The sequence below is a fragment of the Streptopelia decaocto genome (genome assembly GCF_964273445.1).
Source record: "Streptopelia decaocto genome assembly, chromosome: 3".
In the NCBI taxonomy this organism is placed as follows: Eukaryota; Metazoa; Chordata; class Aves; order Columbiformes; family Columbidae; genus Streptopelia; species Streptopelia decaocto.
Window position 1 is genome coordinate 56,716,502 of NC_138656.1, and position 26,483 is coordinate 56,742,984.

General features: G+C 40.0%; 1 protein-coding gene across 7 annotated transcripts in view; it reads left to right on the forward strand.

The window, feature by feature from the left end:
* ARID1B (AT-rich interaction domain 1B) overlaps window positions 1-26,483 on the forward strand; it is a 330,843-nt gene that overhangs the window by 89,085 nt on the left and 215,275 nt on the right. For all 7 annotated transcript variants that reach the window (XM_082048491.1, XM_082048493.1, XM_082048495.1 and 4 more), the window contains exon 4: window positions 15,185-15,295. In XM_082048491.1, coding sequence (XP_081904617.1) covers window positions 15,185-15,295 — 111 coding nt within the window. The remainder of the gene's footprint in view (window positions 1-15,184; window positions 15,296-26,483) is intronic.

The window sequence follows — 26,483 nt, forward strand, 5'->3', positions numbered from 1 at the left end:
ATGCAGATAACTCTTTTCAAAAAACAAAACCAAACCAAAACACCCTTCTTTTTACCTTTACTGCTCTTTAAAAGGAAAAAAAAAAAAGGGATAAAGAAAGATGTGCTACAGTACTACAGTGTTGCCCTTGGCAGGGTTTTTCATCTTGAAATGGCATATAAATGAATAAATGCTTCAGTTGTTTTTGCAGTTTTAAATCTTTTGCCATAAGTAGAAGTGATATTTTGCTCAAGAATGTCATGTAATTGCAAACTTAAACTGTCATCACTAAACATTATTTTGTTAAGATAGTGTGATGTATATTTTGGGTTATTATGCTTTCCAACTGGCTTTTAAACAGCCATGTTTATATATTTTCTTGTTTTATGTAGCATGTGTTCATATGTATCAAGAGACGATCGTGCCTTTGAGGTTTAATGTGTTATTTTATGAGTTGGGACCATATCGCTTTTTGACAGATGAAATGGATCTGGGAAATAATTATGGTCTAACTCTTAGTTAAACAAACAAAAGTCATTTTATTCTACACCTGCTACTGTTAACCTGAAGTCATCTTTTAAGTATTCCTGGAAATTTTTCTGCTTGCAAGTTTCCAGAAGAGAGTGGGATTATGCTGGAGTGTTGATCCCTTTTCTCATGTGCAGGCATGGGATTCAAAGGGGAAAAAAGTGTGGTGGGGCACACGTGTGCACTTTTCTGGGGCATCGATCCTTCTGGTTAACAGTGTTTATCACACCATTCCTGTGTGGTTACCATTATTCCCTTTGAATGCCTGAAAGGAACAGACAAGTAGTTCAGGCTTAGTCTGTAGTCTGGTTTTATTTAAAAGGAGAAAATGTTTTGTAAACAAGCAAACAAACAAGACTCCCTCTCGCTGTCAGGGTTGATTACAATGTTCTAAAAGCTGGCCAAAACCTTGTTTTCCACACCAGTATAATACCTCACCTACTGATGATGACAAAATTTTTTTCAACCCAAATTGTCATTAGACAAAGCAGAATAACTAGTGGTGTTTGTGTGGTGGTGGTGTTGGTTGTGTGTGGAGGTTTTGGGTTTTTGTCTGTTTGTTTTTCCCTGAGAGTGGGCCAGGGGGACAAATGCAGTTCAGGTCAGTAAGAATATGTGAAGTGTTTTAGTAGTCCCAGGTAGAAAGGCCTCCCAGGCAGGAGGGCAGCAGAGGTGGGGGACATGCCTGGTGGTGCCTTGGTTGGCCTCTCCAGATGGACATCCAGGGACCACTTAGGCTCCTGCAAGGGGCTGTGGTTTCTCTCTGGCTCCCTGAACTTGAATCAGTGGAAGCCATAAATTTCAGATTTCTTGCTGAGCTGGTGACAGTGGTTTAAGCTACTCTTAGTTGCAAGCTTGAGAGGATGGTGGCTCTGAGAATGTTCTTGTGAAGACATCTGTTTATAGCATTGAGTCAGTGCAAGGTAGGGCAGATAAAACATTCCCCAATTTGAAACAGTCTTTGAAAATGTGAACAACATGTGAAACTAATTAATCTGTTTTCATGTCCAAGCTGTATGACTGTCATGAAAACAGAACAAATTGTATTGTGGCAAAATGCATCAAATTATTAAAGTGATTTTGGTACAATGAGGATAAAGTGTTGTTTTTGAATTTGATGCGAGCTGCTGAAGTTCTTTTAAGAGTGTAATAAGCAGCATGTTAATTAATGCTGTCAAGCTGTTTTGGGGTGTAACACTGTACAAAAATACTGTTGTTGTAAGTTAGGAATAGTTGCGTTACATGCAAATAATGAATTCATTAGTGATACAGACAGTCCTCAGTGAGTTGAAATATAAGTTTTATACCTCAGTGCAATTATTCTTTTTAATAAAATCTTCATTCCAAAGTAACTAGTAACTGGCACAGAATTAGCAGTTGGCTGTGCTGTAGTTCAGTCTCCTGCAGAATTTAATTTAAACTTTTTTTAGAATATACAGGGCCTTGCAAGTAGTGTAGAACTGCTCACGGCTTAAAGTTGTAATAAAAATTGTTTCTCCTTCTGCACTTTTAACTCGTGTGTCTCTAATTTTCTGACATTAGGTGAGTGGTTGCCCTTAGTATTTATTGTGTTATGAACCACAGGAAATCTGGGAAAGAACAAGCTTCTGTGTTAATCTGACATTTGCTGCCAGGCACATAGGAAAGCATTCTTTGTGGAAGTTGCCTCTTGAAGTTCTATGGGAACTCATCATCAAATTTAATGTTCAGAAGAGATGGTTAACCTGCCATCATTGGCAGTGGCCGACACCACCCTTCTTGTGTACCATAAATCCTTCATGGCTTCCATCTCAGCAGGGGTGCCTAGTGCCCAGCGTGTATTCACACTGTCGTGAAATGCTGGTCTTGTTTTTAGGTAGAAGTGATTATTTTCTTTCCTGGGTAAAGAGGTAGAAGTGATTCCTTTAAACCATTCAACCTCAAATTCATGGCACTGAGAACTTCTGCTTTGATGGGTGCTTGTTTGTTGGCTTTTGGAAGCCAGGGCTGCTTGTACGTAGTGAGCAGAGAAATGCCTGACAACAAAACATCTAGGTGGAAAACCTCACGGACAAGCCACCAGTGACCAGCACGTCTGAAGGGCACTTGTCACCTCACCTTGCTGAACACAGAAGTGATTTAAAAGCAAATGAACTGTTGAAATACTTAGGAACTGTACTGATCTTGTAAACAAAACTGATTTTGAGCCTTTCTTAAAGGCGTGATGATTTCAGGAAGGGCAGATGAGGTTTGGACCTGCGTAGGTTCAATGAACACTTAAGGGATTGAAGTCTTTGCCTGCTAGATTTCTGCTTTTGTAAAGTCTTACTTCATAATCATGATGCTACTATAATAGCAAATAAGTGTTAAGCGTATGGCTGTTTATCTCTGTGGCAGAGGTTACTCAGCTCAGGAGTTCAGTGAAAACGTGACTCCCGTTATGCCACATCATCTCCCAGTAGCAGGAACAGCTGGTTGTTGTCCATTTGGGGAATGCTCTGTTTGCTCAGCATTGCTTATATCATTCCGGGAAATGTGTCGAACCTTTGTCTTTTTCCCTCAGTGATTTATGTCTGTATTTATAAGATTATAATAGGTGCTAGCTTGTCAGACTTGGAGAATGATCTTCCTGAGCCAAGTAGCTGGCAGGAATAGAGTCAGGCAGAAAAAGCAAGGATAATTGTCTGTAAACTCACACCTGAGCACAAACACAAAATTGAGGGCATAGCATGGAGCAGCACTCACAGCAGCGCAGGCTTATTCTTGCTGCAGGCGTGTTGACCAAACCCAAAAATCCTCGCTTGGATTTTGAGAAGAATTTCTCTGCCTTGTTATTTTAAAGTGACTGTTTACAGACACAGCGACTCATTTAGCCAAATAAAAATCAACTACAGACTATCCCTGAAGGTATTTAAAAGACACAGGTGAGGTTCTTAGGGGCATGGTTTAGAAGTGGACTTGGCAGTGTTAGCTTAATGGTTGCACTCGATGATCTTAAAGGTCTTTTCCCAATCAAAAAGGGTTTTATTATTCTATTAGGTCTGAAACCTTTGAAGCTAGTATGTGTAGTTACCCCTTACCTGTATCTGTCTTTTTAGTAACTTGGATTTGTGAAGCGATACTACTGGGAAAAGAAATATTTTATCTTGCAAAGCAGTACTACTGTTTATATATAAAATGTAGCAAACTTCTTTATGCTTCCATTTTATAATTTTCCAAAGGGCTGTTAGTGAAAGTATTTGTTTGCTTCTGCGTTGTCTTAACAATTGTATGGCATCTTCAGTTTCAAGTTCCCTCATTGTAGTTAAGAAACATTTTCCCAGTCTGCATGTTCTTATGCTGTGTTCATCTGTTAATGGTTTTCTGCAGAAAATAGGCTTTTCGGCTTGCAGCTCAAAGGAGAAATTCTGAAGGTCGCCTTTCTTCTCCCAAGAAAGCAGCAAGTGCAGCTCCTCAGGCATCTGCTGCTGACAGGGTTTGATGGTATCTGGCTGGGTAGTTGGAGGAGATGGGTCAGCGCACACTGCAAACCTGTTCATGGCCACCTGTATACCCTGCTGGGTTTTAATTTTTAATTTTAATTTTTAGCCCCCGTTTTTGAATTAGATCATTGCAAACCTAGTAGACATACCACAGCTTGTAAGATGAGCAATGCAGAAATGCTGGAGCCCTGATGAGTTATTTCATGTGCTGAAATGAAGTTAGTGTACCATATCATAAAGAAACTCTGGCAATGAGAGCCTCCTTTCTGCTAAATTGGAAAGAGAGAAAATTTAGTCTTGAGAGAAAAAAGGAAGTCCTGTTTTGCTCCTTCATTTTTAAGTGGTCAGTTATGGACGTGCAGTCAGTTTGTAGATTCAGCAGGCAGTGTCCCACATCGGTAGCAAAAATCTCTGCAAAGCATTCCAGTGCAAAAGGTGGTGATGCAGATAATTTTTTTCAAAATGAAAACTTTGGTATTTATAAGTTAGTAATCCTGAAAGGGAACATTTTACATCTCAACTGCAGAAACTACATAGAATCTATCATGGGTTTACTATGTTATGCTCAGAGGAAAGTCTTTTAATGAGTTTAGAAGTTCAGTAGGATACGTGTTCAAATGCATTTCTCAAAGTTCTCAAATCGGTGGTTTGGCTTTGATCCACAAAGTATCATTATTGTTGTTGATACCATGGTGGTATTATTTAAAGTTCCTAAATTCTGACTTCTCTCAGTACGTAAATCACAGAAGGTTAATTAAAGCAGTTCTTTATTTTGCGATTGCTTGGGAATATTAACCTCACAAAGCCTGCATTAAATCAGTGAACTGATAGAATTGCATTTGCTTTATAAAATAACTCTACAAGAGCAAAGACAAAGCCATTTATAGTTCAGTGCCACTAATTGCTTGGCATTTAGATATTAGTGTAGGAGTCAATTAATTAACTTGATAGTAAAACTATTGGAATGCAGGCTGATAAAAACTATTTTGTTTTAGGAGATTAGTGATCATAACTATTGTTGTTCCCCATACCACTCTCCTTATTACTCAGAGGTGATTTTCTTTTACTATTATTCTGAGAGCAAAATTAATATCCCAGAAATAATTTTTCCACACCTTTGAAGTTTAGCAGCAAGTTAAACAGAATAGTGAGTTTATCAAAAGATACCTGATCGTGTAATAGTAATTTACATTATTATCCATTAATCTGATGGCTGTGCATAGACGAAGTTGTCTACACAAATGAATATAAATGCACAAATCCTGTTTCAAGACAGAATTTAAAATGCAAATAGTATAATACTGTGAATGAAGTTGTAAAGTCTGAAAAGTACCGATAAATCTGAGTGATAGTTTTTTGTTTGTTTTCTGTTTGATTTTTTTTTTTTTAAATTTCTGTATGAGCAGTATACGTTCCAAATTTTAGTGGTCTTGTAAATTACACCTCATGGCCAGTTGCAATGCAAGAGTATTCTCTTATGGCCTTTAAATTAACACACATTATTCTCCTCAGAGGTTGGGCAAATAAGTTTGTTAATATTTCCCAGCATAAAATTTACCGCTGTATTTTTTTTTTTGGCTGCCCATATTTTCTTTAATAATTGAAGATGTTCAGTGTACATATATTTAGTTTTATTTTCTGTATTTCGAATTGAGAATTTGTTGTTGAGACATTGTATTATCTGAATATAGGTCAGGATATATTTTATATATATTCATGATCCTTTCCAGTATTTCCCTTTTACTGCATTTCCCTCCTACTGTAGTAGGATTTAGAATAGATATTGGAGCGTGCAGCTGAAACCTTGCAGGGTGTTTTGGTTGTTACAATCAGATATGGACAACAAAGAATAAAATAGCAAATCAAAGTAAATAAGATACCACTTTAAAAAAAACACGTTTACCTTTACATGTTGACAAAACTGCTTGGTGTTTTTGTTGTGGGAGAGAGGAGAACAACTGTTGGTTTCTTTGAGCCGTCCCTCAATAAACCAAGCTCTGCAAGAGCGCAGCCTCTCTCTTCATGTCTTTTTCACGCTTCTCCCTGATTGCCAGGTACCCATCTCACGTGTCTTCCACATGCCTGGCTTTGGGTAGAAAATTAAATAACTAGATATACATGTTTGGTTTTTGGGTGCCTGCCTACAGAATTTGTAAAGATAGTGCTCCTTCATACTCACAAAAAGAAGGTTTATTGTTGCTTTATTAACTTAGCAATCCTTTACCAACTTGTAATGAAAGTCACTGTTTTTTTGTTGCTGTATTTAAGCATATTTAGTGGTCTGGTCTCATGGTTTTTAAGTTTTCATCGCTTCTTTCACTTGTTCTCCACCCTCCTTTTGGCACTCCCAACACCAACGCAGTTGGGAATACTTTATTTCAAAAAATTCATGGTGGTGGTGGTGAAGACTTGTCTACCTCAAAGATTAAATAAATGGTTTGCTGCTATTGGTTTTAACTGTTGTATGGTGATGTCCATTTAATTGATTCTGTTGCTGGATGCTTCCTTCTGTAAATTATTGTTCTCTTTCTGTAAATTAATGGTTCTCTTTCCCCTCCTTGGACTAAGATATTTTTCCGTGCGGTGGCTGGTTTTAAAGATTGTTGTGCAGATACTCTGTGTCTTCACACACCACAGAGAGATGATGGTATTGCAGCTAATCATCTATTAATACCTCCAGCAGCCCCAAATGTAACATGCTAACCCTCTCATGTACTGAAAAATTAAGCTAACCTAAATAGTGAAGTCCAGTTGAGAAATCTTCTTTGCCAAAATTACGAGACACTTGTTTGCATCTAAACTTCAATTCCTTCACCTGTGATTCTGATGTTGATAAAATAGTAGGTAAACCTCATTTCAGTTATTTCATTTAAGGGACCTTCGTGGTGGAGGGTTAGGGAATGAGTTAACAAGTGTCACTGAACTGTGATATAAATGTTGTCTAAAACATAATATAGCTTTATATTGCAGGTGGGGGGAGGAGGGTGAGGAAAAACACACAACAAACCTCACCATTCTGTGTGTGGTGGTGGTGGTTGGTTTTGTGATGTGGTTTTTGTGTGGGGGGGAGCGCGTGTGTGTGACCTCAGTGATGTTTTAGGTGTTGCTTGCAGCCCTTCCTCACAGATTTGCAGATGTTCGTGAGCCTTTAGATGAAGACCTGGCTTTTACCTGCAAGCACAGTTAAGACATACCCCTAAGAAAACACTGCAGAAATGTTTTGCGATCTCCAGCGAGGCAGTCTCATCCTTGGGTACCCAGCTCCATTAGCCTGGAGGTAGCAGCTGCTCTTGGTGCAGCTTTTCTCTTTATTCTGCGAGCCGGCTTCAGGCTCGCAGTGCTGCTGGGAGCTGCGGGCGCTGCTCTGACCTCCTTTCTGCCGGCGAGACGTGTGCTCGGGAGAGACAGAGCTTCCTCGGGGGCAGCAGGCTGGGGCAGGCAGCTGCCCTCTTCGGGGGCACAGAGCCCCCCGGCTCCCCGCTCTGCAGCCACCTCGTTGAAAGACATGGCAGGTTTTAAATCCTGTCACTGCTGCATTTTGATGGGGTGCAGAGCTGTAGGAAGGACTAGTTTAGCAGGGCTGTGTGCTGGGTGGCACAGAATCTGTAAGTCAGCACAGTAATGTGGTTGTCTGTCCCAGGTGACTCTGAGGAATAGGACTCATTGCCAGGGCTCATTTCTTTCTTTTATTTTTATTTATGTATTTATTTTTAAATACAACCTTGTCAGTGAAAGGATGCGCAGGGAGAGGAAGGAATGGGTATAGAAAATGAAAGCGTGGTTGGACTGCCCAGCCTTGTGGGGTTTTTTAGGAAAAGTCCAAAAAGCTCTATAAGCATGGGAAAATTCGTGGAAATAAAAGACTTGTTTTACCCCTTATTTCCAAGTTATATTTCTCAGATTACCTCTTCAGGTTTTCTCTCATCTCTTCTTTTACACTGGATCTTTACATCTGTAGAACAAAGAAAAACTACCTTTTTGCCTGTAAATGAAGAACTGACAGCTGTTTATCAGGCTGTGCAATGTGCAACCATCACATTTTAATATAAACATCAAACTGGTGTATTTTTTCATGTGGCATGTTACAAGTATGAGAGAAGAAAACCAGAAGAAATGTCTTGTTTCTGATTAAATCCACTATTGATATGCTCTGTGATCCGTGGAATGCAATAGTGGCAGAAAGAGAATAGCAAGATAAGGGTTTCAGGGAATTATTTAATCTTGGAGTTCTTCCTGTGTCTTTGCCTTAATGTGGCTCCTGAGGCCATAGAGACGAGACACATATGAAAATGGACTAGAGAGACCCTTCTCTCTTGCTAGTTGGCTCAGATTACCTGATAGGTGACTGGGAGCTCTGCTGGCCAGACAGTGTTCTTCCTGTAAAATGGGGGTAGCTTTTTTTGACCCTGGCTGCATTTAAAATGCTTTCAGTATATTCTGCAGAGAAAAACCTTCTGTAGTGAGGTAGGCTGAATTTCTAGTAATTTCCTGAGAGTTTTGATGGCCCAAACCTCAATAATGTATTTGCTTACTTAAGTTAACTGTCTTTTGCATCAACTGCTGGCTGCTACATAAAGTATTTTTTTTTCCTTCCCCCTCCAGTGTTCTAAGACTTAACTTAGTTGTTATTCTATGATAACTGGAATCCTGAAGGGACAAAATGGTGTTCTAATTTTAAAGGGTTTTTTAAATTAGCTTAAAAAAGAGATCTAAGAAATAGTAAGTTTTAGCATGAAACTGCAGATACCTTGGAAGGCAAGGTATTAGTAGCGTTGAAGAAGATGGGATGTCTTTCTGACAATGACTGGTCTACACCTGAGGCATCCAAACTGGCAAATTTTCCACATTTCTCCAGGTACACGGTAGGATTTTTCTCTGAGTATTTAGGTGTGATTTCTGGATGAATTACCTCCTTTTGGAAGAGGAAAGGTCTGTGTTGCTTTGGCACGTCTCTGAAACTCTTGACTCCCTCTCATACATGTAATGAAGACGAAGACTGAAATTTAACTTGGTGAGGCAAACACCTACCTGTGTCATCTTTGTTTCTGAGGGCACAGTCCTGCCCTGGCTTGGCTGTGGGGAAATGATAACCACCCACTGCAGCAACAGTCAACAAATAGCATCACCATGTTGAGGTCGATGCCGGGCTGTTCCTTGCCGGACTTGGGGACAGCTGCTTTCCTCATCTCTGTTCAGGTTTCTGTTGTGGTGCTAAGGGATTGGCCTGAAATGATTTACATATTTTGGTTATGAGCAGGGTTTATTCACTTCATCATGTAAACACAGACTAGCGTGTTGAAGGGGATTACCAGACTGCACTGGTAATCCGCCTCTGGTGGTTAGCTCTCTTTTCTGTTGGTGTAATAGGTGCTGGGAACTACCAAATAATTTTTTTCCTGCAATCACTTGCTCCCTCTGTGCAGTAAGAGACTTGCTTGCCGGCTTGTGCACAATGCTCTCTGGTTGCATGGTACCAATTTCCTTTTCTTCAAGGCTTTAGAGGGGTTTGTTTGTTTTCATGTTGTGTGTTTTGGTTTGGTGTGGTTTTTGTTTTTGGTGGGTGTTTTGTGTGGGATTTTTTGTTGTTTTTGTTTGTTTGGTTGGTCGTGTTTTTTTTTTTTCTTTTCATTTCTGATTCATAAAATTCAAGACATACGTATTTTGTCTTCACCCAGAGTCTTCTGCAGGAGTCCACCCACATCCTGCAGGACCTCTGCAGACCATCTGCCCAGGATTCAAGCAAACCCCTCTCCTTTTTTGTCCTTAGTGGATTGTTCCCCACAGGGCTGCATTCTGTTGATTGCTTGCATGAAACTTAGTGCTGCCTGTGCCTGTGGGCATAACATTTTTTCTGAGTGCAGCCTTACCTGCAGTGTTCCCCTAACAGGTTGGCTGTCCTTTGGTGTCAGTTTTGTGCTGCCATAGAGTGTACAACTTGGGAGATGACATGTTAGGTACAAGAGCTGGACTAGAAGCTGGCTCTATAGGGATATGTCCCCATTCTGGTAAATGATTTTTTTTTTTTTTTTTATTGTAGCTTTTTATTGCAGAAGGTGGAAAGAGGGGAAGTGTGTTGCTATGTATTTACCTACACAGAACAGATACTTGGTGAAGTGATAATAAGGTATTTCCTTCTATAGTCCCTAACATACCACTTGCCTTCTTTCTGTTCCATAGTACCCATTCAGAGATCACAAAATCACAGAAAGTTGGGGATTGGTAGGGACCTCAAAAGATCGTCCAGTCCAATCCCCCTGCCGGAGCAGGAACACCTAGGTGAGGTTACACAGGAAGGTGTCCAGGCAGGTTTTGAATGTCTCTGGAGTAGGAGACTCCACAACCTCCCTGGTCAGCCTGTTCCAGTGCTCTGATATGTAAGATATGTAAGATGATCTCGTATTATTGGGCTCTGTGCTCCTCTTGGCTGCTGTACTGGGACCTGACTTTCCATTCTCAAGTGGTCTGGGGAAAAAAAAATAACATTTGCTTTTGGTTTTGCTGTTACACATTACCATAGAATTCATTGCTCTCACACTTGAAGTCTTCTAAAGATCAATGAACTGAATCAAGAACATGAGCTAAAATAGTTTTTAATGAGTTTTTTCCAAATTGAAGTCTAGTATATTATTTTCCATAAATTATTTTCCTTCTATTTAACCATCGTGGTACTTATCTTTCTGGGTGGTCATGTTATCCCTCTGAAATTTGCTGCAGTAGAAACAGATGAAGCTTAAATGATATTTCTCACCCAGCCCTCCTTTAAATGTGGTTTTCCCTGAACATTAATGTTTTCACTATGCTTTCATTTTCCATTAAAAATAATTTAAACTATTTAATAATTAGATCTTATCTTCTTTGGTAGAACTTACAACAAATGTGCATTTCATCTACATGGTTTCAAGCATTATCAGCACCATATTGATTCAGGTTTGCAGGGAACATGTAAATGTGGAGAGACTTGTTTTAAATTAGGTCCAGCTAGAGAATGAAAGCACAACAGTAATTAGCATTGCACACCAAAAGGGAAAAGGTGGCAGCCTGCACCACAGTGGTTGCAGGGCAGCTGAGCTGGGCAGCCGTTTGGGAAGTTTGACAGAATCACAGGATAGTTTCACCAGAGTTCTCCTTCCTCTCTTTGCTCACCCAGCCCTTCCCGAGGGCAGCTCTGCTCAGCAACCCATGATGAGGCTGGGGGGCAAGGGGTTACTTTTCTGGCGAGTTCTAAGTTGCACTGTTTCACAAGGTGGTCCAGTAAAGACAAAACTAACACAGACTAAGGGGTGGGGTGTGTGTCCAACTGCAGGAATTGAGGAGGCAGGAACAAGGGGCCTTTGACTTTCTTGCAGACTGGTACCTTGGCTTATTGGGTTGCTCTAAACCTCTGTGTTAGTGAAATCCCACACCAGAATTATAGACTTTAGAAGTTTGTAAGATGAATACAGTAACAGAGAATAAGAGGGAAGAAAATATCCTGTTTTCTTCTTTACTTCTCAGACTAAACAAATCTTGAGCTTCATATACCACAATTCATAGAGCAAGCTAGAAGTGTACGTGAACAGGAGGTGAATAACTAGTCCTGGCTCTGTACACAATAAGCATTTGGTTGCTATTATTATTAACCAAATCTATTAACTGTAGATGGATTGACATCTGAACAACTTACTCAATACAGAGGTTTTAGGGTGTGTATACACAGGCATAGTCCCTTTTTTTTTCCCCTCCACCTGTTTCACAGTATATATGTTTTTTGAAAAGTCTAAACTTCAGCTATTTTGAGTAGGTGTTGGTGACTTGCTGATTATTTGTCCCTGTGCCTTTTTGAAAACCTGATGGGGGAAACCCTGCTTTTAGTTATTTTACAACTTTGTTGACAGTTTGTGCTATAACAGCTATGATATGATTGGGTTTGTGCCAAGCTGGGAGTTCTGAGTGGAAACTTGTAGCCTTCTGTTTATAAAAGCCTGGATTTCTCTCTTACACACGTGCTCCTTTTCCATGGGAGCAAGGATTTTCTGTGATTCATAAAAAATGATAAGCTTTGCTTTGAAAGCCAGTGTCATTGATGGATGAAATATTGGGAGTCAAAAGAAAAAATCAGGGATCCCAAGGGAAGATTGAGCCCTAATGTCAATGGGGGACTCCTCAGGCATGACTATAACACAACACATGGTAACATGTTCCCCTTATGTTCCCTCTGTTCAGTCCCAAATAAATCCCTTCCTAGATGCTGGAAAGAAAAATGACCTTTCAAAACTGAAAGTGAGAATTGCCAGTTCCATGCATTTCTTCAGCGACAGACCATTTACCCTGATACTTCAGTCCTTATTTCTTATTTATCTCTCAAAATCTGTTGGATCTATTCTGTAATATATTGTATGGTAACAAAATTTCCTAATGCAGAACTGAGGAAAGGCAGTAGGGATTTTCTCTCCTCATTTTTTCAGTGAAAATGATACTAAGCACTATTTGGGTTATGAAGCCAACCTCTTAGTGAAATGTGCTATTATTTAATCATCATTATGTTTAGTATATAAATGAACTGTTTTTATTGGACAATGCATATGTATAAACCCATAAAATTATACACACAGCCCCATGCATATTTCATCTGGGAGATTCCCATGCCTGTAACTTACTGAGAGTGAACTGATTCTGCACTTCTCAAGAGCCCCTTTCCAAGGTTAGAGTGATCCAAGTATCTAAACAGCTTTACAGAGAATATAAAAAAGAGCATGTGATCTCAGTCCCATTTGGAGTGCAGAGGTATCTGCATTTTAACAAACGTGGGTGTCTACAGTATTTGTTTCCAAAGCTAATCTAGAATTGAGCAGAAAGATTTGATTTTTCCACAGTCAGAAAGGAAAGCATTATGAAAATGGCGCATTTAAAAAGACAAAGGGTGTCACGTCTTGGGTTTTTAATGTGCTCTTCACTGTGTGGAAAGACATTTCATAGATTGTCTCAAATACCCAGGTAAAAGTAAATTCCATTCAACATGCGGTATTTCTCACGGGAAGTAGTGCTGTTGCTTCCTTGTGCCACTCTGGTCCCCCTGGAAATTTCAGTAGGAAGCGAGGTTAAAATCTTGCAAGCATGTGGGAAAAAACATGCTTGGTACTTTGTAAGGAATTAGTGGCTCTTGATTTTTCAAAATATAAACCATCTTTTGCTCCCCATCAAAATCCTGTAGGGTCTGGAAAAAGGAACAATTGTGCTTCTAAAGTGACGTCTCCTAAATTGAGTATTCCATTTACCCTTTTTCACCACTCTTGGTATTTCTGGGTGTTTCTTTGTTGTTGCTGTTTTAACAAGTGGTTCTTATTTGGTGTATTTTTTTAAGAATTAAGAAGAGAGTCGAACACTGAACTGGAAGTTGAAATCCAGGGTTGCTGGGTTTATTACAGAAGCCTACGCACTGACAGCCCCTAGCGTGCATGTGCGTATGCGTGTGTGTTTTTAAATAAAAAGGAAAGCAGAGGTTTGCTCATTTGTTTGCCTATTGTGAAGCTGTCCTGCACCTTTCTACTCCTTTGTGCTGGGGTGAAGGCTGCTGAATGGAGGCCTTGTGCCATTTGTTGATTTTAAACCTCCCTGTTAATCCACAGGAACCTGCTGGTGTGCGCAGCAGGAGAGCTGTGTGACAAGTGGAAATCTGGGCGGGGGGGAGCGCGGGGGGTCACAGGGGATAATAATCATTCAACCATCAGCCTTTGTCACCCTTAAGCCTAATTGTTACCCTCTGCTGGCAACCACATTGAAGTGCTGGCCTTTTAAGTGTTTCTTGATTTTTTTTTTTTTTTTTATTTTTTTTTTTTAACTTGGCACAGGCTTACGGATAGGATCGTTTATTGCCGGGTTAGCATCGTATCAGGTTTGCTGGGGTTTGTTTTATTAGCCCCATTGAGTTTTCTGCATCCCTTAAAATAATTTGGGAGAGTCAGAAGTGATGGAAGGGGCCGAATGGAAAACAGTCCGGTTGTTAACAAATTTCCCTCTGTCAGGAGCAGGGCTAAAGCCAGAAGCAGCTTTCCCACCCTGCCAGCTGCCTGCCGGAGCCTGTGCGTGAGCAGCAGCTCTGCCGGCGGGGCCGCGGGAGCAGCAGCCAGGTGATGGTCGGGCTGCGGTGGGGTGGAGCAGGAGACAGCTGCCCCTTCGTGCCCGGAGCACCTGCCTGCTCGCAGGTACGCGTCCAAACTGAAGCTGTGAGGTGGCCGAAGCAAATTGAACTGGTAGGAGACTCAGAAGGGGAAAGAGGAGAATTAGACCGTTTAGAAACAACAGAGAAAGACCTTTAAGGTGTGATACCTTTTTCTAGCAGGCAGGAACTGGTTCTCCAACTTTCCCTGCCAGTTACACATGCTGCAGTCACTGTTGCACTTTCTGTTGTTTTCCTTGGAGAAGTCAGTGTAGAAGCTGCTACAGCAGCTATAATTAAGCCTGAATGTAAGGCTCTGCAGTGGGCAAGTATCTATATATGTGTGAAGTAAGCCTGTGCTGTGGGATGGGGGTTGCATGGAGGAGGTTGTTTCGTGTCTCCCCCTGCCCCTGAGTGGTGGGTGTGGTGTTAGGCCATTACCTAAGATTGCTTGGGCTTGCATAGGGAGGAACATCCCCAGGTTGCTGGTATGAGCTTTGGAGCTGCTTTTGATGAAATCCACTTTCCTTCCAATCCATCAGACATAACGTGCCTCCAGCAGATGCAGTGAATGTGTTGTGTGCTATGACCCGATAGCCGGTGTTTGAAAGTTGTGCCAGTAGTAGTGATGGTAAATCCAGGGTTGTTACGGGAGTCTGGTTACACAGTGTGATTACAATCTTGCTTTTAAGTCAGCCTTCCACCTGGCTCAGTACTTCATCAAAAGGCTTGAGAATACATCTCGGACTAGGTGCATGTTTTGACCACTTTGTGCTTGCTACTCTTTTACAGTGAAAGGGGGTTGTTCATTTAGCAGGTTTGTCTTTCTGTGTTTTGCTGTGTTCCAGCGGTATTCCCTGCTGCTTGTCAACGTGTCAGTCTGGTCCTTGAATTTCTTTATGAACAGCACACGTCATAGTGGTACCTCTGTGGGCTTGATACTTCCATTAAGAAGGTTTAACTAGTAGAAATTTCTGATCAAAACAACATCAGCAGTCAGCTGTTGGATTTCCAACTTTCTGTGATGCAGACTTAATTGTAATTACTGAGGTTAATAATTCTGTTAAAACTGTTGTTGCAGGACATGTCTCAGGAAGGCTATGGAACCAGATCTCAAGCCCCTATGGCCCCAGGAAAGCCTAACCATGAAGACTTGAACCTAATCCAGCAAGAAAGACCATCGAGCTTACCAGTAAGAAACTCATGTTTGTTTCAGTATTTTAAAATGAAAGCACTTTACATAGGATTTCACTGCATCTAGGATGAGCAGATGAGAAATATTGAAAGAAATATTAAAATGAGGTCGATCACAAACTGTCTTTAAAAATGTGTTGAGAAGAAACAGCTTGTGTATGAGTGGACTTAGCTTAGGCTTGGTTCTGGTTCAAAATAGCACTATTTATGCACATGCATGTTTTGTGTTTGTGCACATGTGTATTTGCATAGAGGAAATGGATTGATTTTTTTAGCTTTAGGAATTCCATACTCGCACAAAACCATCTGGTGAAGAAGAGGCTTTTTCTTCTGTGCCCTTTTTGAAGGATTTCAGTAGATTCTGGTTTAGAATACTACAACCAGGAGTTATTTGCTCCAAACACAGAGCGTCAGTAATGAGTTTGACATGTTAATTCTGCTACTGCCTGTTGCTACAGAGATGTAGAAGTGGGAATGATAGTGATGCATGGGCTAGGCTGATGTTTTGCTAGGAGATTATTTTGGACTAACGTTTTTTAGTTTTTTCTGAACTCTGTGCATTCTGCTGTGGGAGAAACAGCACAAATATACTTCACAAAGACATTTGCAGCTACTGGTATTTTTGAAGGTCTTACTTCTTCATAATGGACAAAGTACTCCTTGGCCTGGTCTCTGAGTTGCCCCTTATGGTTTGGGGATTTTCCTGTTAGTAGTAAAACAGCATGAATATAAACCAACTAAAATATAGTCAGCTTAACTGATGAAAACTGTTTATAAACTATGTGACCTCTGGCTTGGAATAATGTATCACAAATATATAGGGTATTTTCTGCATTTTACTGGGTATGTATTCATTTCCAGTTCGCAGCGGATCTCTCTGAACAGAGTTTACCATACCAAGATACACAGCACTATTGTCAGCCCCTATAAACACAGCAGTAAACATCTTCATAGTATTTTAAAGTTATATCTTTGTCACCTAGAGTATATGTGCCACCAATTCTTTACATGACATTTGAGATGTGCACGTCTCAGGAGAATCTATGGAAACTGGTGTGAGAAGAGATACCCATTTGCTTTGAACTAGTATTAATTTGATATTTTTTCAGGAAACGGTTTTTAAAAGGACTAGTTTCTCTGAACAGGTCTCAAAAATGAATGCTGGCAATTAGTTTAAAAATAGTATCTACTGTGGACATGGAACTGTTTTGGCAACAACTACCTACTTTAAAAAGCAGTGATATTAAAAGGGACTTTTTACCGTCCCAGTTTTTAGTGAACAGTGTTAGGGCAGAGAGAAGTGAAGTTATTTATCAACTAATGTTCTACTAATTTGCCTGTGTTTATTCTCAAATACTTGTCCCACTTTTAATCAATGCTCTGTGCTACCTACATCATCATGATATCTAAGCAGGGTATCGGATATTATCTGTGTCCCTGAGTGTTTGGTATATTTAGTAGCTCATTATTATTCTAGGTATGAGTAAGCTGGTAGTATTAACAGTGAATGTTAACCATTTTGGCCACATAGATTAAATGGTGATATTGAAACACTTCATTACTGAAAAGCTTTGATACATAACCAGAGAGCACTTAATATACTCAAAAACCCTGCTGTTAGATATGGAGGGGAATGGAGCTATTACGTTTTTCTATTTTGTTTTGGTTTGGGGTTTTGGTTAGGTTATTTGTTTTGTTTTTCCAATTTAAAAACAACTGCAACCCTGTGTATGTGGTGACGATGCTTATTTTGCAAGTGTAAGCAAACTCCCCATCATCTCACTTTCAAGGAAAATGTTTTCAAAGTTAGGAACAATCCATACATTCAAAGTACGGTGAGCATGGTAAATGCTTTAATATAACTCTATTTGGGGTATGGATGGCTTGACCATATAAACATGTTTAGTTTGTTTTTGTTTTTTTTCCCCTGGAGCAAGCGTTCTGTGTTCAGTTTTGGACTGCTTATGAAAACCTGTGATCACTATCCCTTGTTTAGTATTCCTAGTTACAGTGTCATTTTGGGGTGCTAAATGTGGCTCCTTTAGCTTGTTTTCAAGATAATGCTGTTCTTGAGCGTAGTCAGTAAGTCGTCTTTGTATAATGAAGCTTGAAATGATAGCAGTGGTGTTACGCTTTTAATAAAATTTGGCTATTTTTTTTCCATGGCATTCTGGTATTTACACAATTTGCCCTTTATCTTTTTATTTCTTAAGGGCATTGTGTAAAATCACGGCTGCTACATAGCAAGTTTATACAAGTGTCTAAAAACAACAAAAGAGATGTAATACTAAATGGTGAATGGTGTTCTCTGATGTGGCTTTGAAAAAAGAGAGTTTCCCTTTGATGGATTTGAAGAGGAGCTGGCCACTTTCTGCAGCACTGAATGCTGGCTTGTGTCATCCTTTGGGGGAGTTTTTTCAGCAGGTTTGTGTCACAGTAAGCGCAGCTAAACAGCTCAATAGTTGTTCCGTTTCCTTCACACATTGTATATAAAAGTCCTGGCATGAATGTTCCCATAAAGTTCAAAGCAGACAAATTTGTAATGCGGGTTGGTAACAAACGGCTACAAACAAAATATGGCTTTATTAGCTACTTCTAATGGCCTGTCAGATTCTAGACAATGCTTGCTTTCCTTCTCCTAACTGCTCCTAGATCTGGAGGGTTTGACCTGTGGGTCTCTGACCATGTGGAGTCACTGAGAGCCCAGATGAAAAGTTGCACAGAACAGTGCTCCGAGCACTTTTGTTGGGGTCACAATTAGAAGGAAATCCCGAGCTTTTGAGAAAACGTGGGAGTTCGGTGCTCTGTGAAGGAAAGGAAGTCATAAACAGAAACTGGTCCCTATTAGAGTGGCTGAATAAAGGGGGAGAGGCCTGAATGAAATTATCTGCACAACAGTTACTACGGAATGCATTTATTGAGACTTAAGGGATAAAAGCAAAATACACACTTCTATTGTGAGAAAGCTAGAGCAGACCTACAGGAAAAAGATTTGAAATGATACATCTGCAGGTTTGTTGTTGCAGTAAAAAGAGCTTGTGTCAGCAGCAGGCTATGTGTGTCTAGGAAGACTAAGCCTCTATTTTGTCTTTAATGAGTAATTTTGTAAATGTTCATGTTGGATTGTATTGATAGAATGAAGAGCAGAAAACTTTTTTTTAATTGGAGTAAGTATGGAAGCAATTTCACATAGGCATTGGTGCTTTTGCTGTTACTTTGTTTTGTTTTAATAAGGTCCTTTTTTGTCTACTGTCAGGTGTGTTTGTTTGAGGTGTGAGGTCAAATGGCCTACTCAGGGTTGCCATGCTTTTGAAACATGGGTTCTGCTAATTTTCTTCTGTCGCAACCTACAGGTGAAGTTCTGCAGCTTCTTGAGCTCTTGTAAGCCAGGGCTGTTGTGGTCCTACAGTGCTGGGGAACTGAACCAGCTGGGAAATAATAATCACACTTTTTATTTCTGGGTTAGTTTTTGATGAATCACGGTGTAATTGCGTAGGCATCAGTGGTACCTCAGAAGAGGAGACAGGAATCAGAAGCTGTGATGGGTAAGGGGACAGTGGGGACAGCAGCAGCTTTGATTGTAGCCACATCCTAGAAGCCTGTATGGCCTTGCTGTAAGGGCTTAAGGTGTCTGCTGAGACATCGGGGCACAGCAGATCTCAGTGTTCCCAGTCCGGCCTTTGGCAGTCGCAGAGCCCCAAACAGACAGAAGACAGTTCACCTCTTTTTGGAAGGTAAGTTTTCTGCCAGTTGACATCCCTGAGCTGTTTAACACCGTCGGTGAGTGCAGGCCCAGCAGTGTGAGCCTGTGTGACTGGAGGCCACGGGCAAGGGGGCTTGTGGCAGCCCTCGGCCACATCGGTGTCAGCTGTAGGGACATCATGGTCTTAGTCTTGTCACTTAGCTCAGAGTCATCTTGTGTTTGTTTGCTGGAGGGCATGCAGTGTTGAAGGGGGAAGGTTGTATCTGGAGTTGAGGGAATTGGTGCTTAATGAGGTCACCTAGAATTCTTGAGTTCATGGATTAATTCTATTACATCACTTATTCACTGGGTCTTTTCATGGAGGCCGAGCAATTTCTCTGCAGAACAAAATAGTAGCCAGCAATGGAGGTAGGCGGCTGCTTGTGTCTTGTGCAATGCCATGACCTGAGAAATTTGATTGTGTTTCTACAATGTCCATAGTTGTATGAGCTTCAGGGCCAAGTTGGTCTCAAATAACACATATTGTTCCTTGGACAGATAAACTTTATAAGATGATGGTTGCCTTGTTTCATTATTCTTGGTACTATGGAAAACAGTACATCAGCAATCCCGTCCTGATATTATTAACTGCTTCACAGTTCTGTTTTACCTCATTTTAATGAGCCTCTAAAGTATGTCTCAAGTGCTGGACTGTCATTCCTCTGGCTGACACACTTTTTTCATTGTAGAAGGAGGGGTACTCAGATTTCAGAGGACCTGTTTTGAGAACAAGTAGGGAACAAAATGCAAGACTAGATATACCTGGCTCATGGAACAACATCATTTCAGATGCAGATTCTTTCAGGTGCAGACTGTGAGGAAAATACATGGGATGGTCTGGGAATCCACATTCCCTGTCTCACTTCTGTCATCTCGAGAAACAGCATTCCCTGAATGAATGCCTTTAATGGCTGAAGTCTTAATAGATCAGGAAAACAGTTTCCAGCGTTATTTGAGAAACTGTGGTTGAGAGTTAGCAGGAGATACCTTTTCTTTTCTCAGAGGTTAAACTCCTGGGACAAGGGACTCTGGTGACATTTATCCAGAGCTTAGTCCAGTAAGCCTTAATCATGATGAGGGTTTTGGGCACTACCATAATGTAAATATGTATTACCGCTCTGGTAAGGACAAATCAGTACTAAAGCAGAGGTAGTGCAGCAATCCTCTTTTTTTTGGGAAACTTTGTTGGATTCTTTGCAAGTAAGCAAATTAGAAAACTTCTTCTAAATTTAAGTAATATTTTAAAAATCCAGAAGATTGCTTCTGATTTGAGGAAAAAGGAGGAAAAATAAAATCTGTACATAGATTCTTGGTAATTCTCGGGAGGCAAATGCAGTTGCCAGTTGATAGATGCATGTGTAGTACATGATAGCAATTCTGTCCTGTCGTTATTCACTTCTATTCTTGCCTCCATCTGAAAATAACTGTTTGGGAGTATGTTAAACCGTGAACAAGAAGGAAATGTGAGTACGTAATACTTGTGAATTAAATTTTCCATTGTTTTTACATCAAGTAGGATAAGACTGGTGTGCCTCTTCGCCACGTTCGTTTTTTCTGCTCTGTTGTAAAATAACTGAATGATCTTGTTTTCCTTTGTTTGGGTCAAGAAATTTTAGCTGAAAATTGTTACTCTGTGAAAGAAGATTATTGACTCAACAAGCCTTCAATTTTCAGTGAATAACACTCCCACCCTCTAGCTTCAGGAGCATGTGGTGCATGCATTCTATTTTAAAGTACAGACTGTAATTTAAAACTGAGGCAGTTTGATGCCCCACTGAACTTTGTTTAAGCCTGGAATAAAAGGAAAAAAGCTTCAAGTTGCAAAGAAGTGACTAAGCTTTCTCAAAGGCTTTTCTTAGCCATTATGCACAGAGTTGGAAAAACGTGCTATTTTTTCCAAGACATCTTAATTCTAGAACAAGTAGTATGTGTGGTTTTTTTTAACTTAGCTTTCCATGTAACAAACCTGTAGCTAGAACAAGTGTCATACGATACATATGTGTGGAGATGTCAAGTGTATGTATTTCAGTGTGTTTCTGAGGTGCAAAATATGTTGTGTTGTTGGTGCTGGTGTGCACAAAGGTTCTGTACGTGGCCTCCTGTTTGTGTCCTGGTGTCGGTCAGAACAGTGGGTCAAATCCAGTGTGAGCCCCAGCAGCGCTGCTGGAATAGGTGACGTTATGTGCCTTATGCTTTGTGTGTGTCACTGAAAATCATGGCCCACTCGGTGTTTTGCACAGTTTACATTTGACTTCAGTGGAACCAGGATTTCATGTAGCTGATCAAACAGATTAATTGTCCGAGAATCAACTTGTACATTCAGGTTAAGTCCCATTTGGGGGGGAAAAGTACAATGAAAGTAGTGCAGAGCAGCCCTGTGCATATGTTTTCCATGCAGGGTTAAACTGAAACATTGAAACTAAAACTGTTGATTCTTGCTGTTAAAATCAGAATTTGTAATAAGAAGGTCCTGTTGTTACTCATTTGCATTTTGTGCTTTACAGGTTTACTTGGTTTTGCTTGGCAGATTGATCATATTTATTTAAAAAGCAGTTTTAGATTATTATTGTAGTATAAAAATTAATTTAACTAAGTACTGTAAAAAAGACATTTGGCTATTCCATCACCTTTTCCATTTTCAAAATACCTTTACAAGGTTCACAATATTCCTGTAATAACAAAATTACTAATTTAGGATCTAAGAAAAATTGGAAATGCAAAAAGAAATATTTAGTCTGACCTCTACATGAAGCTTACATAGGAAACCTGCTAAGGGATTATAGATCCCAGTAGTGGTTAAAGTTGCAAAACCTTGTATTTAAATAGGCCAATGTTGTCCTAAGTGGAATATTAAAGAATTAGTAGCTTTTATCTGGCAATGTTTTTTTAAGCCATGAGGAACTGTGCCAACATAATTTATACCTCCATATAGCAGGACAGTATTGATGTTGATTAAAGAATTCAGGAAATTAGATTTAATTTGGGTGCTTGAAGCTTTCCCCCCACCTCTAGTTCCCTCTCTAGAAGCTGCTGCCCCCATAGCCAGGGTGACTGAACTGTGCTTGTGGTAGCCCCCGAACCACCAAAGCCTCCAGCTTGAGATGAGAGGCAAATTGAAGGCCCCAATAGTTACTACTTCAGTGTGCAAGGCCAGAAACCGTAGTAGCGTGGATGGCTCTGCAAGTGTGGCACAGATATACCTGCTGCAAGGGTGGCATCTTATCTGATTGTTTGCAGTGTATCTGTAATTGCTGGGGATTTCAGGTATCTGCACTAGCTGTCCTCTTAATCTGCCTAAATTTTCCAAGTCAGTGCCTTTAGGTTCTGCGTGTCGGAATCTAACTCTAAAATTGTAAGATTTGCTGGTTTGTTTATTTTTTTTTGAGATTTTTTTAAAAAACATTTTACACAATGTGTGTATAAAAGCATGTATGCCTTGTCTACTTGGTTATTTGTGAATTTTGAGTTGATAGCATACTGTAAATTCCAAAGCTTAACATATTCACTGGTGCATGTCTTTGTTCATGCCTGTGTGAACACTGGGATTACGATGCAGAAAGTAAGACAAAAGAGTGTTACTCACTTGAATACCATTTCAGGAAGTACCTGAGACACTTTAAATGTTTTTTCTTTATTTTTACCACAAGTATTCCTGTACGATAGGAATTTTTTTTCCAGAATGACTCCTTTGCTTGCGCTCACCAACCATTGTGAAGTGTGACCTCAGCTTCCTAACCTTGACTAAACACTCATTCTGACCAGCAACATCCGAAGCCTTAGCAGTAGATGTGCCTTTTCTTTTTCTTCTACCATCCATCGCTGTTTGCTGGGAATGTGTTGGTTTCTGGTGCTATTGTTGCAGCTTTCGTGTAAAGAAAAAAAGAAAAAAAAAAAAGTGACCATTCTTTGATGTGAAGCTCATTTCCGAGGGGTCCTGCTCAGCTTGCTGTCTCTGTGTAAGCAGATGTTTGTGCAGTCACGGTCAATAGTGTTAAGATTAGGCCAGGTTTCACAGTGCTTTGTCTGATTGTTTATGGTGTATCCATAATTGCTGGGGATTTGGGGGTATCATCACAGTGCAAATGGGAAGTGTTTGTAATGTATTATTTGTTTTGTAGTACTAGGTTTGAATCGCAATAAAGTCAGTCCTGTCGTGTGTGTGACTATACACGTTTTGGTTTATTTTCTTGAGGTTTGAAACAGTTTTTTGAATTTATCTCAAATGTGCTTTCTGGAAACCTAATGTCTTGTAATGCTAAAACCTCTGAAACATTACTTCCTTTGCTGGAGCCATACATCTTAGATTCACTAGGAAGTCTTCCCTTGAAGACAGCGATTCATTGTGGCTTTTTTGAATCTGTGCTATATCGTGCTTCTGAAGGGTGTTACATGTAAATAGGCATCCATTATAAATTTACCTTTAAAAAAAGTGTGTATGTATATATATGCACACACAAACATGCACACACTAAATGGGGGTGGTCTCTGCATTTGTCTTTGGAAAGCACTAACACTTTAACTGATCGCATCAGTTTTCCTTAACGTCATGCAGATTATTCTGTGCCATTTCTCACACAATACCACACACAATTCTCCTCCCACAGGGCTTTATAAAGAGGGTCCTGTTTGAATCAGTAGTGTAATTTCGGGGGGTGAAGCATCATAGTGTGTTGAAATCAAGGTAGAAAAGCTGTTAACATCAGGAAAAGGCTACTCTAAGTTCCCAGTAGTTTAGGCTTTTGATCTCTTTCCTTCCATGCAAGCAATTGCAGGTGACCCTTTTAATCAGCTCAACCTGTGAAATGAGACTTATTGTGTTAAATTAGAATTAGGACCTGAGTTTTGAGGCACATTTGAATAATTGCATTAGTATAGGGAAATATGCCATTCTGGATCATTTATTTCACATCATAGTTAAGTGGTATGAATGTGTAACTGAATGTGTGGTGTTGGGTTTTTTTTTTTCCCCTTCAAGATGGAAATTCCCTTAATAGTTTATCTTCCACCATGGTATTGAAGTAATAATTTTGGGAAGTAATATAAAGATAAGCATACATGAGAGTTAATATGTTTGCATGTAGTAATACACTATGGATCAGTAAGGTTTGCTGAATGTGCAGCAGTGGATGTAGTTAAAAGAACAAAGCTTGTTTCATGCCATAGGATAAGGTGTGCACTCACATTTATAGTATCAAAGATGATGAATTTTGCCAATGCATTTTGCAGAAAAAGGTAATGAAAGAGATCTAAAACATTTTTATTTTTTAAACTGCAAACTGTACAATGGCCAGTGCTTGTTTTTGAAGAGTGTGGAAAGAAAGGCACTAGAAGTGATCTGAGACTTTTAGACTCACTTACTAAAACCAAAATAACTCGCAAGATTATATATAGGTAGATAAAATGGTGTATGGATTGACTACAGACATTGGCCCTAGTGAACTAAATCATTATGGCACAGGATAAAACTTAATGCAAACTGTGATCTTTTGATTTTAGACATTTATAGTAAACTGAAAGCCTTAGCAGTTTTTTGTATGATACTGTGGTTGATATGGAAGAAAAGATCTAGATTATCTCTTTACAATTTACAGACTGTCAAGATTTTAATAATAGGGCTTCATGAAAGCTTCATAAAAATCTGTTTTTTTTTCAAGCCTCTTTATTGTATCATTAGGTGCCTACATGAAAGTAGGAAAAAAGTAAAGTTGTTTAGTGGAATTTTCAGCACAGCTCTAGGATTTATTGAAACAAGGCTGTAAAATTTTAGAGTCTGTGCTTGGTTTCTGTTTGTTTGTTTGTTTTTAATAAGTAACATCTCAGAGTTGTGGCTTCACTTGGATTCTCTCATAGTCTGTTTTCTTTCCATCTTCATTCCTTTCCTTTGTTTTGATTGTGCCATTAAAGAAGACTTAGGAAGACTATATATACACACCACTGGTGTTTTTAAATGACTGCTAGTACTTCCTGCATGGCTTGTTAGACACTTTGCCCCACTGGAAATCACAGTAACAGCCTTTTTGTTCCTATTCTGAGGTACGATGAAGTACAGGAATATATTTTCGCTCTGTAAGTCTTTGGCTGCTTCTGGCCAGAGGGTCATTCCAGTGCTTGGATGGCAGCTTGGTGTGAGAGGGGCCATTTGGTCTTTCTACAGAGTTGTCTGTCTTCTCTGCAAAGAAACAAAGCTCGGATATCAGATCCTATGAAATGCTGAGAAATGCACCCATGCACATGGTCACATACACTTAGAAACATTTTAGCTCTTTAACTTTTGCTGGTTAGAAACCAGTGCTTTCTAGTGCTTTCTTTTTAATGCCCATATTCACAGCAGTACAGGTCAGATTGAAGTCAGTCCTGTAAATCCTTTACCTTACTTCTGCCAGAAAAACAAACTTTCCCCTCCTGTATAATAATTTTGATCACTTGACCTCCATTTCCATGGAGATGTGATCAGAGGGCCATAGTGAGCTAGCCACACAGGCTGAGAACTGTCTTTTGTCACTTACAGTGTGCAGTGAAACTACAGATTTGAAGAGTAATTAAAGGACCTATAGATTGACATGTTTTTTTTCCCCCACCACCCACATCCACAAAAAATGTAACTTGGAAACAAAATGTGATCAGCTATACAAAGGTTGGTTGTTTTTTTTTTTTTTTAATGCTTATTTAAAGGAAAAACCAAACAACAAAAAAACCCCAACCTTCTCTAACTTTAAAAATTTCTTTTCTAGCAGTCTAAGACATTCTGTATATCCTTCTGTGTATATCTGAATTTCCCACAGACTTCTGATTCCTGTGTGCTGAGTTTAGATCACGTGGACTCTGTTTTGTCGAAAGCCAAATGTTGTAGCCCACAGAACTCAAACGTTCATGATTAAACAAGCGCAGATCAGGCAGCTAATGCTCCTCCAGGTTCAGCCTGGGGCTTTTGGTTCAGGGTCACTCACAGGATCGCTGTGTACCTCCCATTCTTATCAGGGTGAGTGACAAAATCTACCAGCAAGTGCTGGCCCGTGTTGCGGCTGGGACCAGGAGAACATGGTGCAGGGACATGGTGTGGTGGCGTGTGCCACTGCTCCATCTGGGGCTGGAGTGTGTGTGTGGGGGATGTGTTAGTGTTTGCTGGCCAGCTATGTATGTTCTGTACTGCTGTATTTGGGGTTTTGGTCTCTGAACACTTCAGGGCTCTGTCAGGTGAGAAGCGGCCTTTCTGGTGGGGATACTAGAGCTCAATGGTGTTTCATGACCTGGCAAATAGAGGGCCAAGTGTCTCAGTTTCTGCAGAACAGACTTGGTTTTTCATCAGGCTAGGTAACAGTAAGTTATGGATGTAATGACATTTACATTATATATCTGTTTACATTAACATAAAAAAATATACTTCAAGGTGTTGGGTTGTTTGAGGATCTATCCTTTCTGCGGCTCCTCTGTCTCCTTTCTAAGG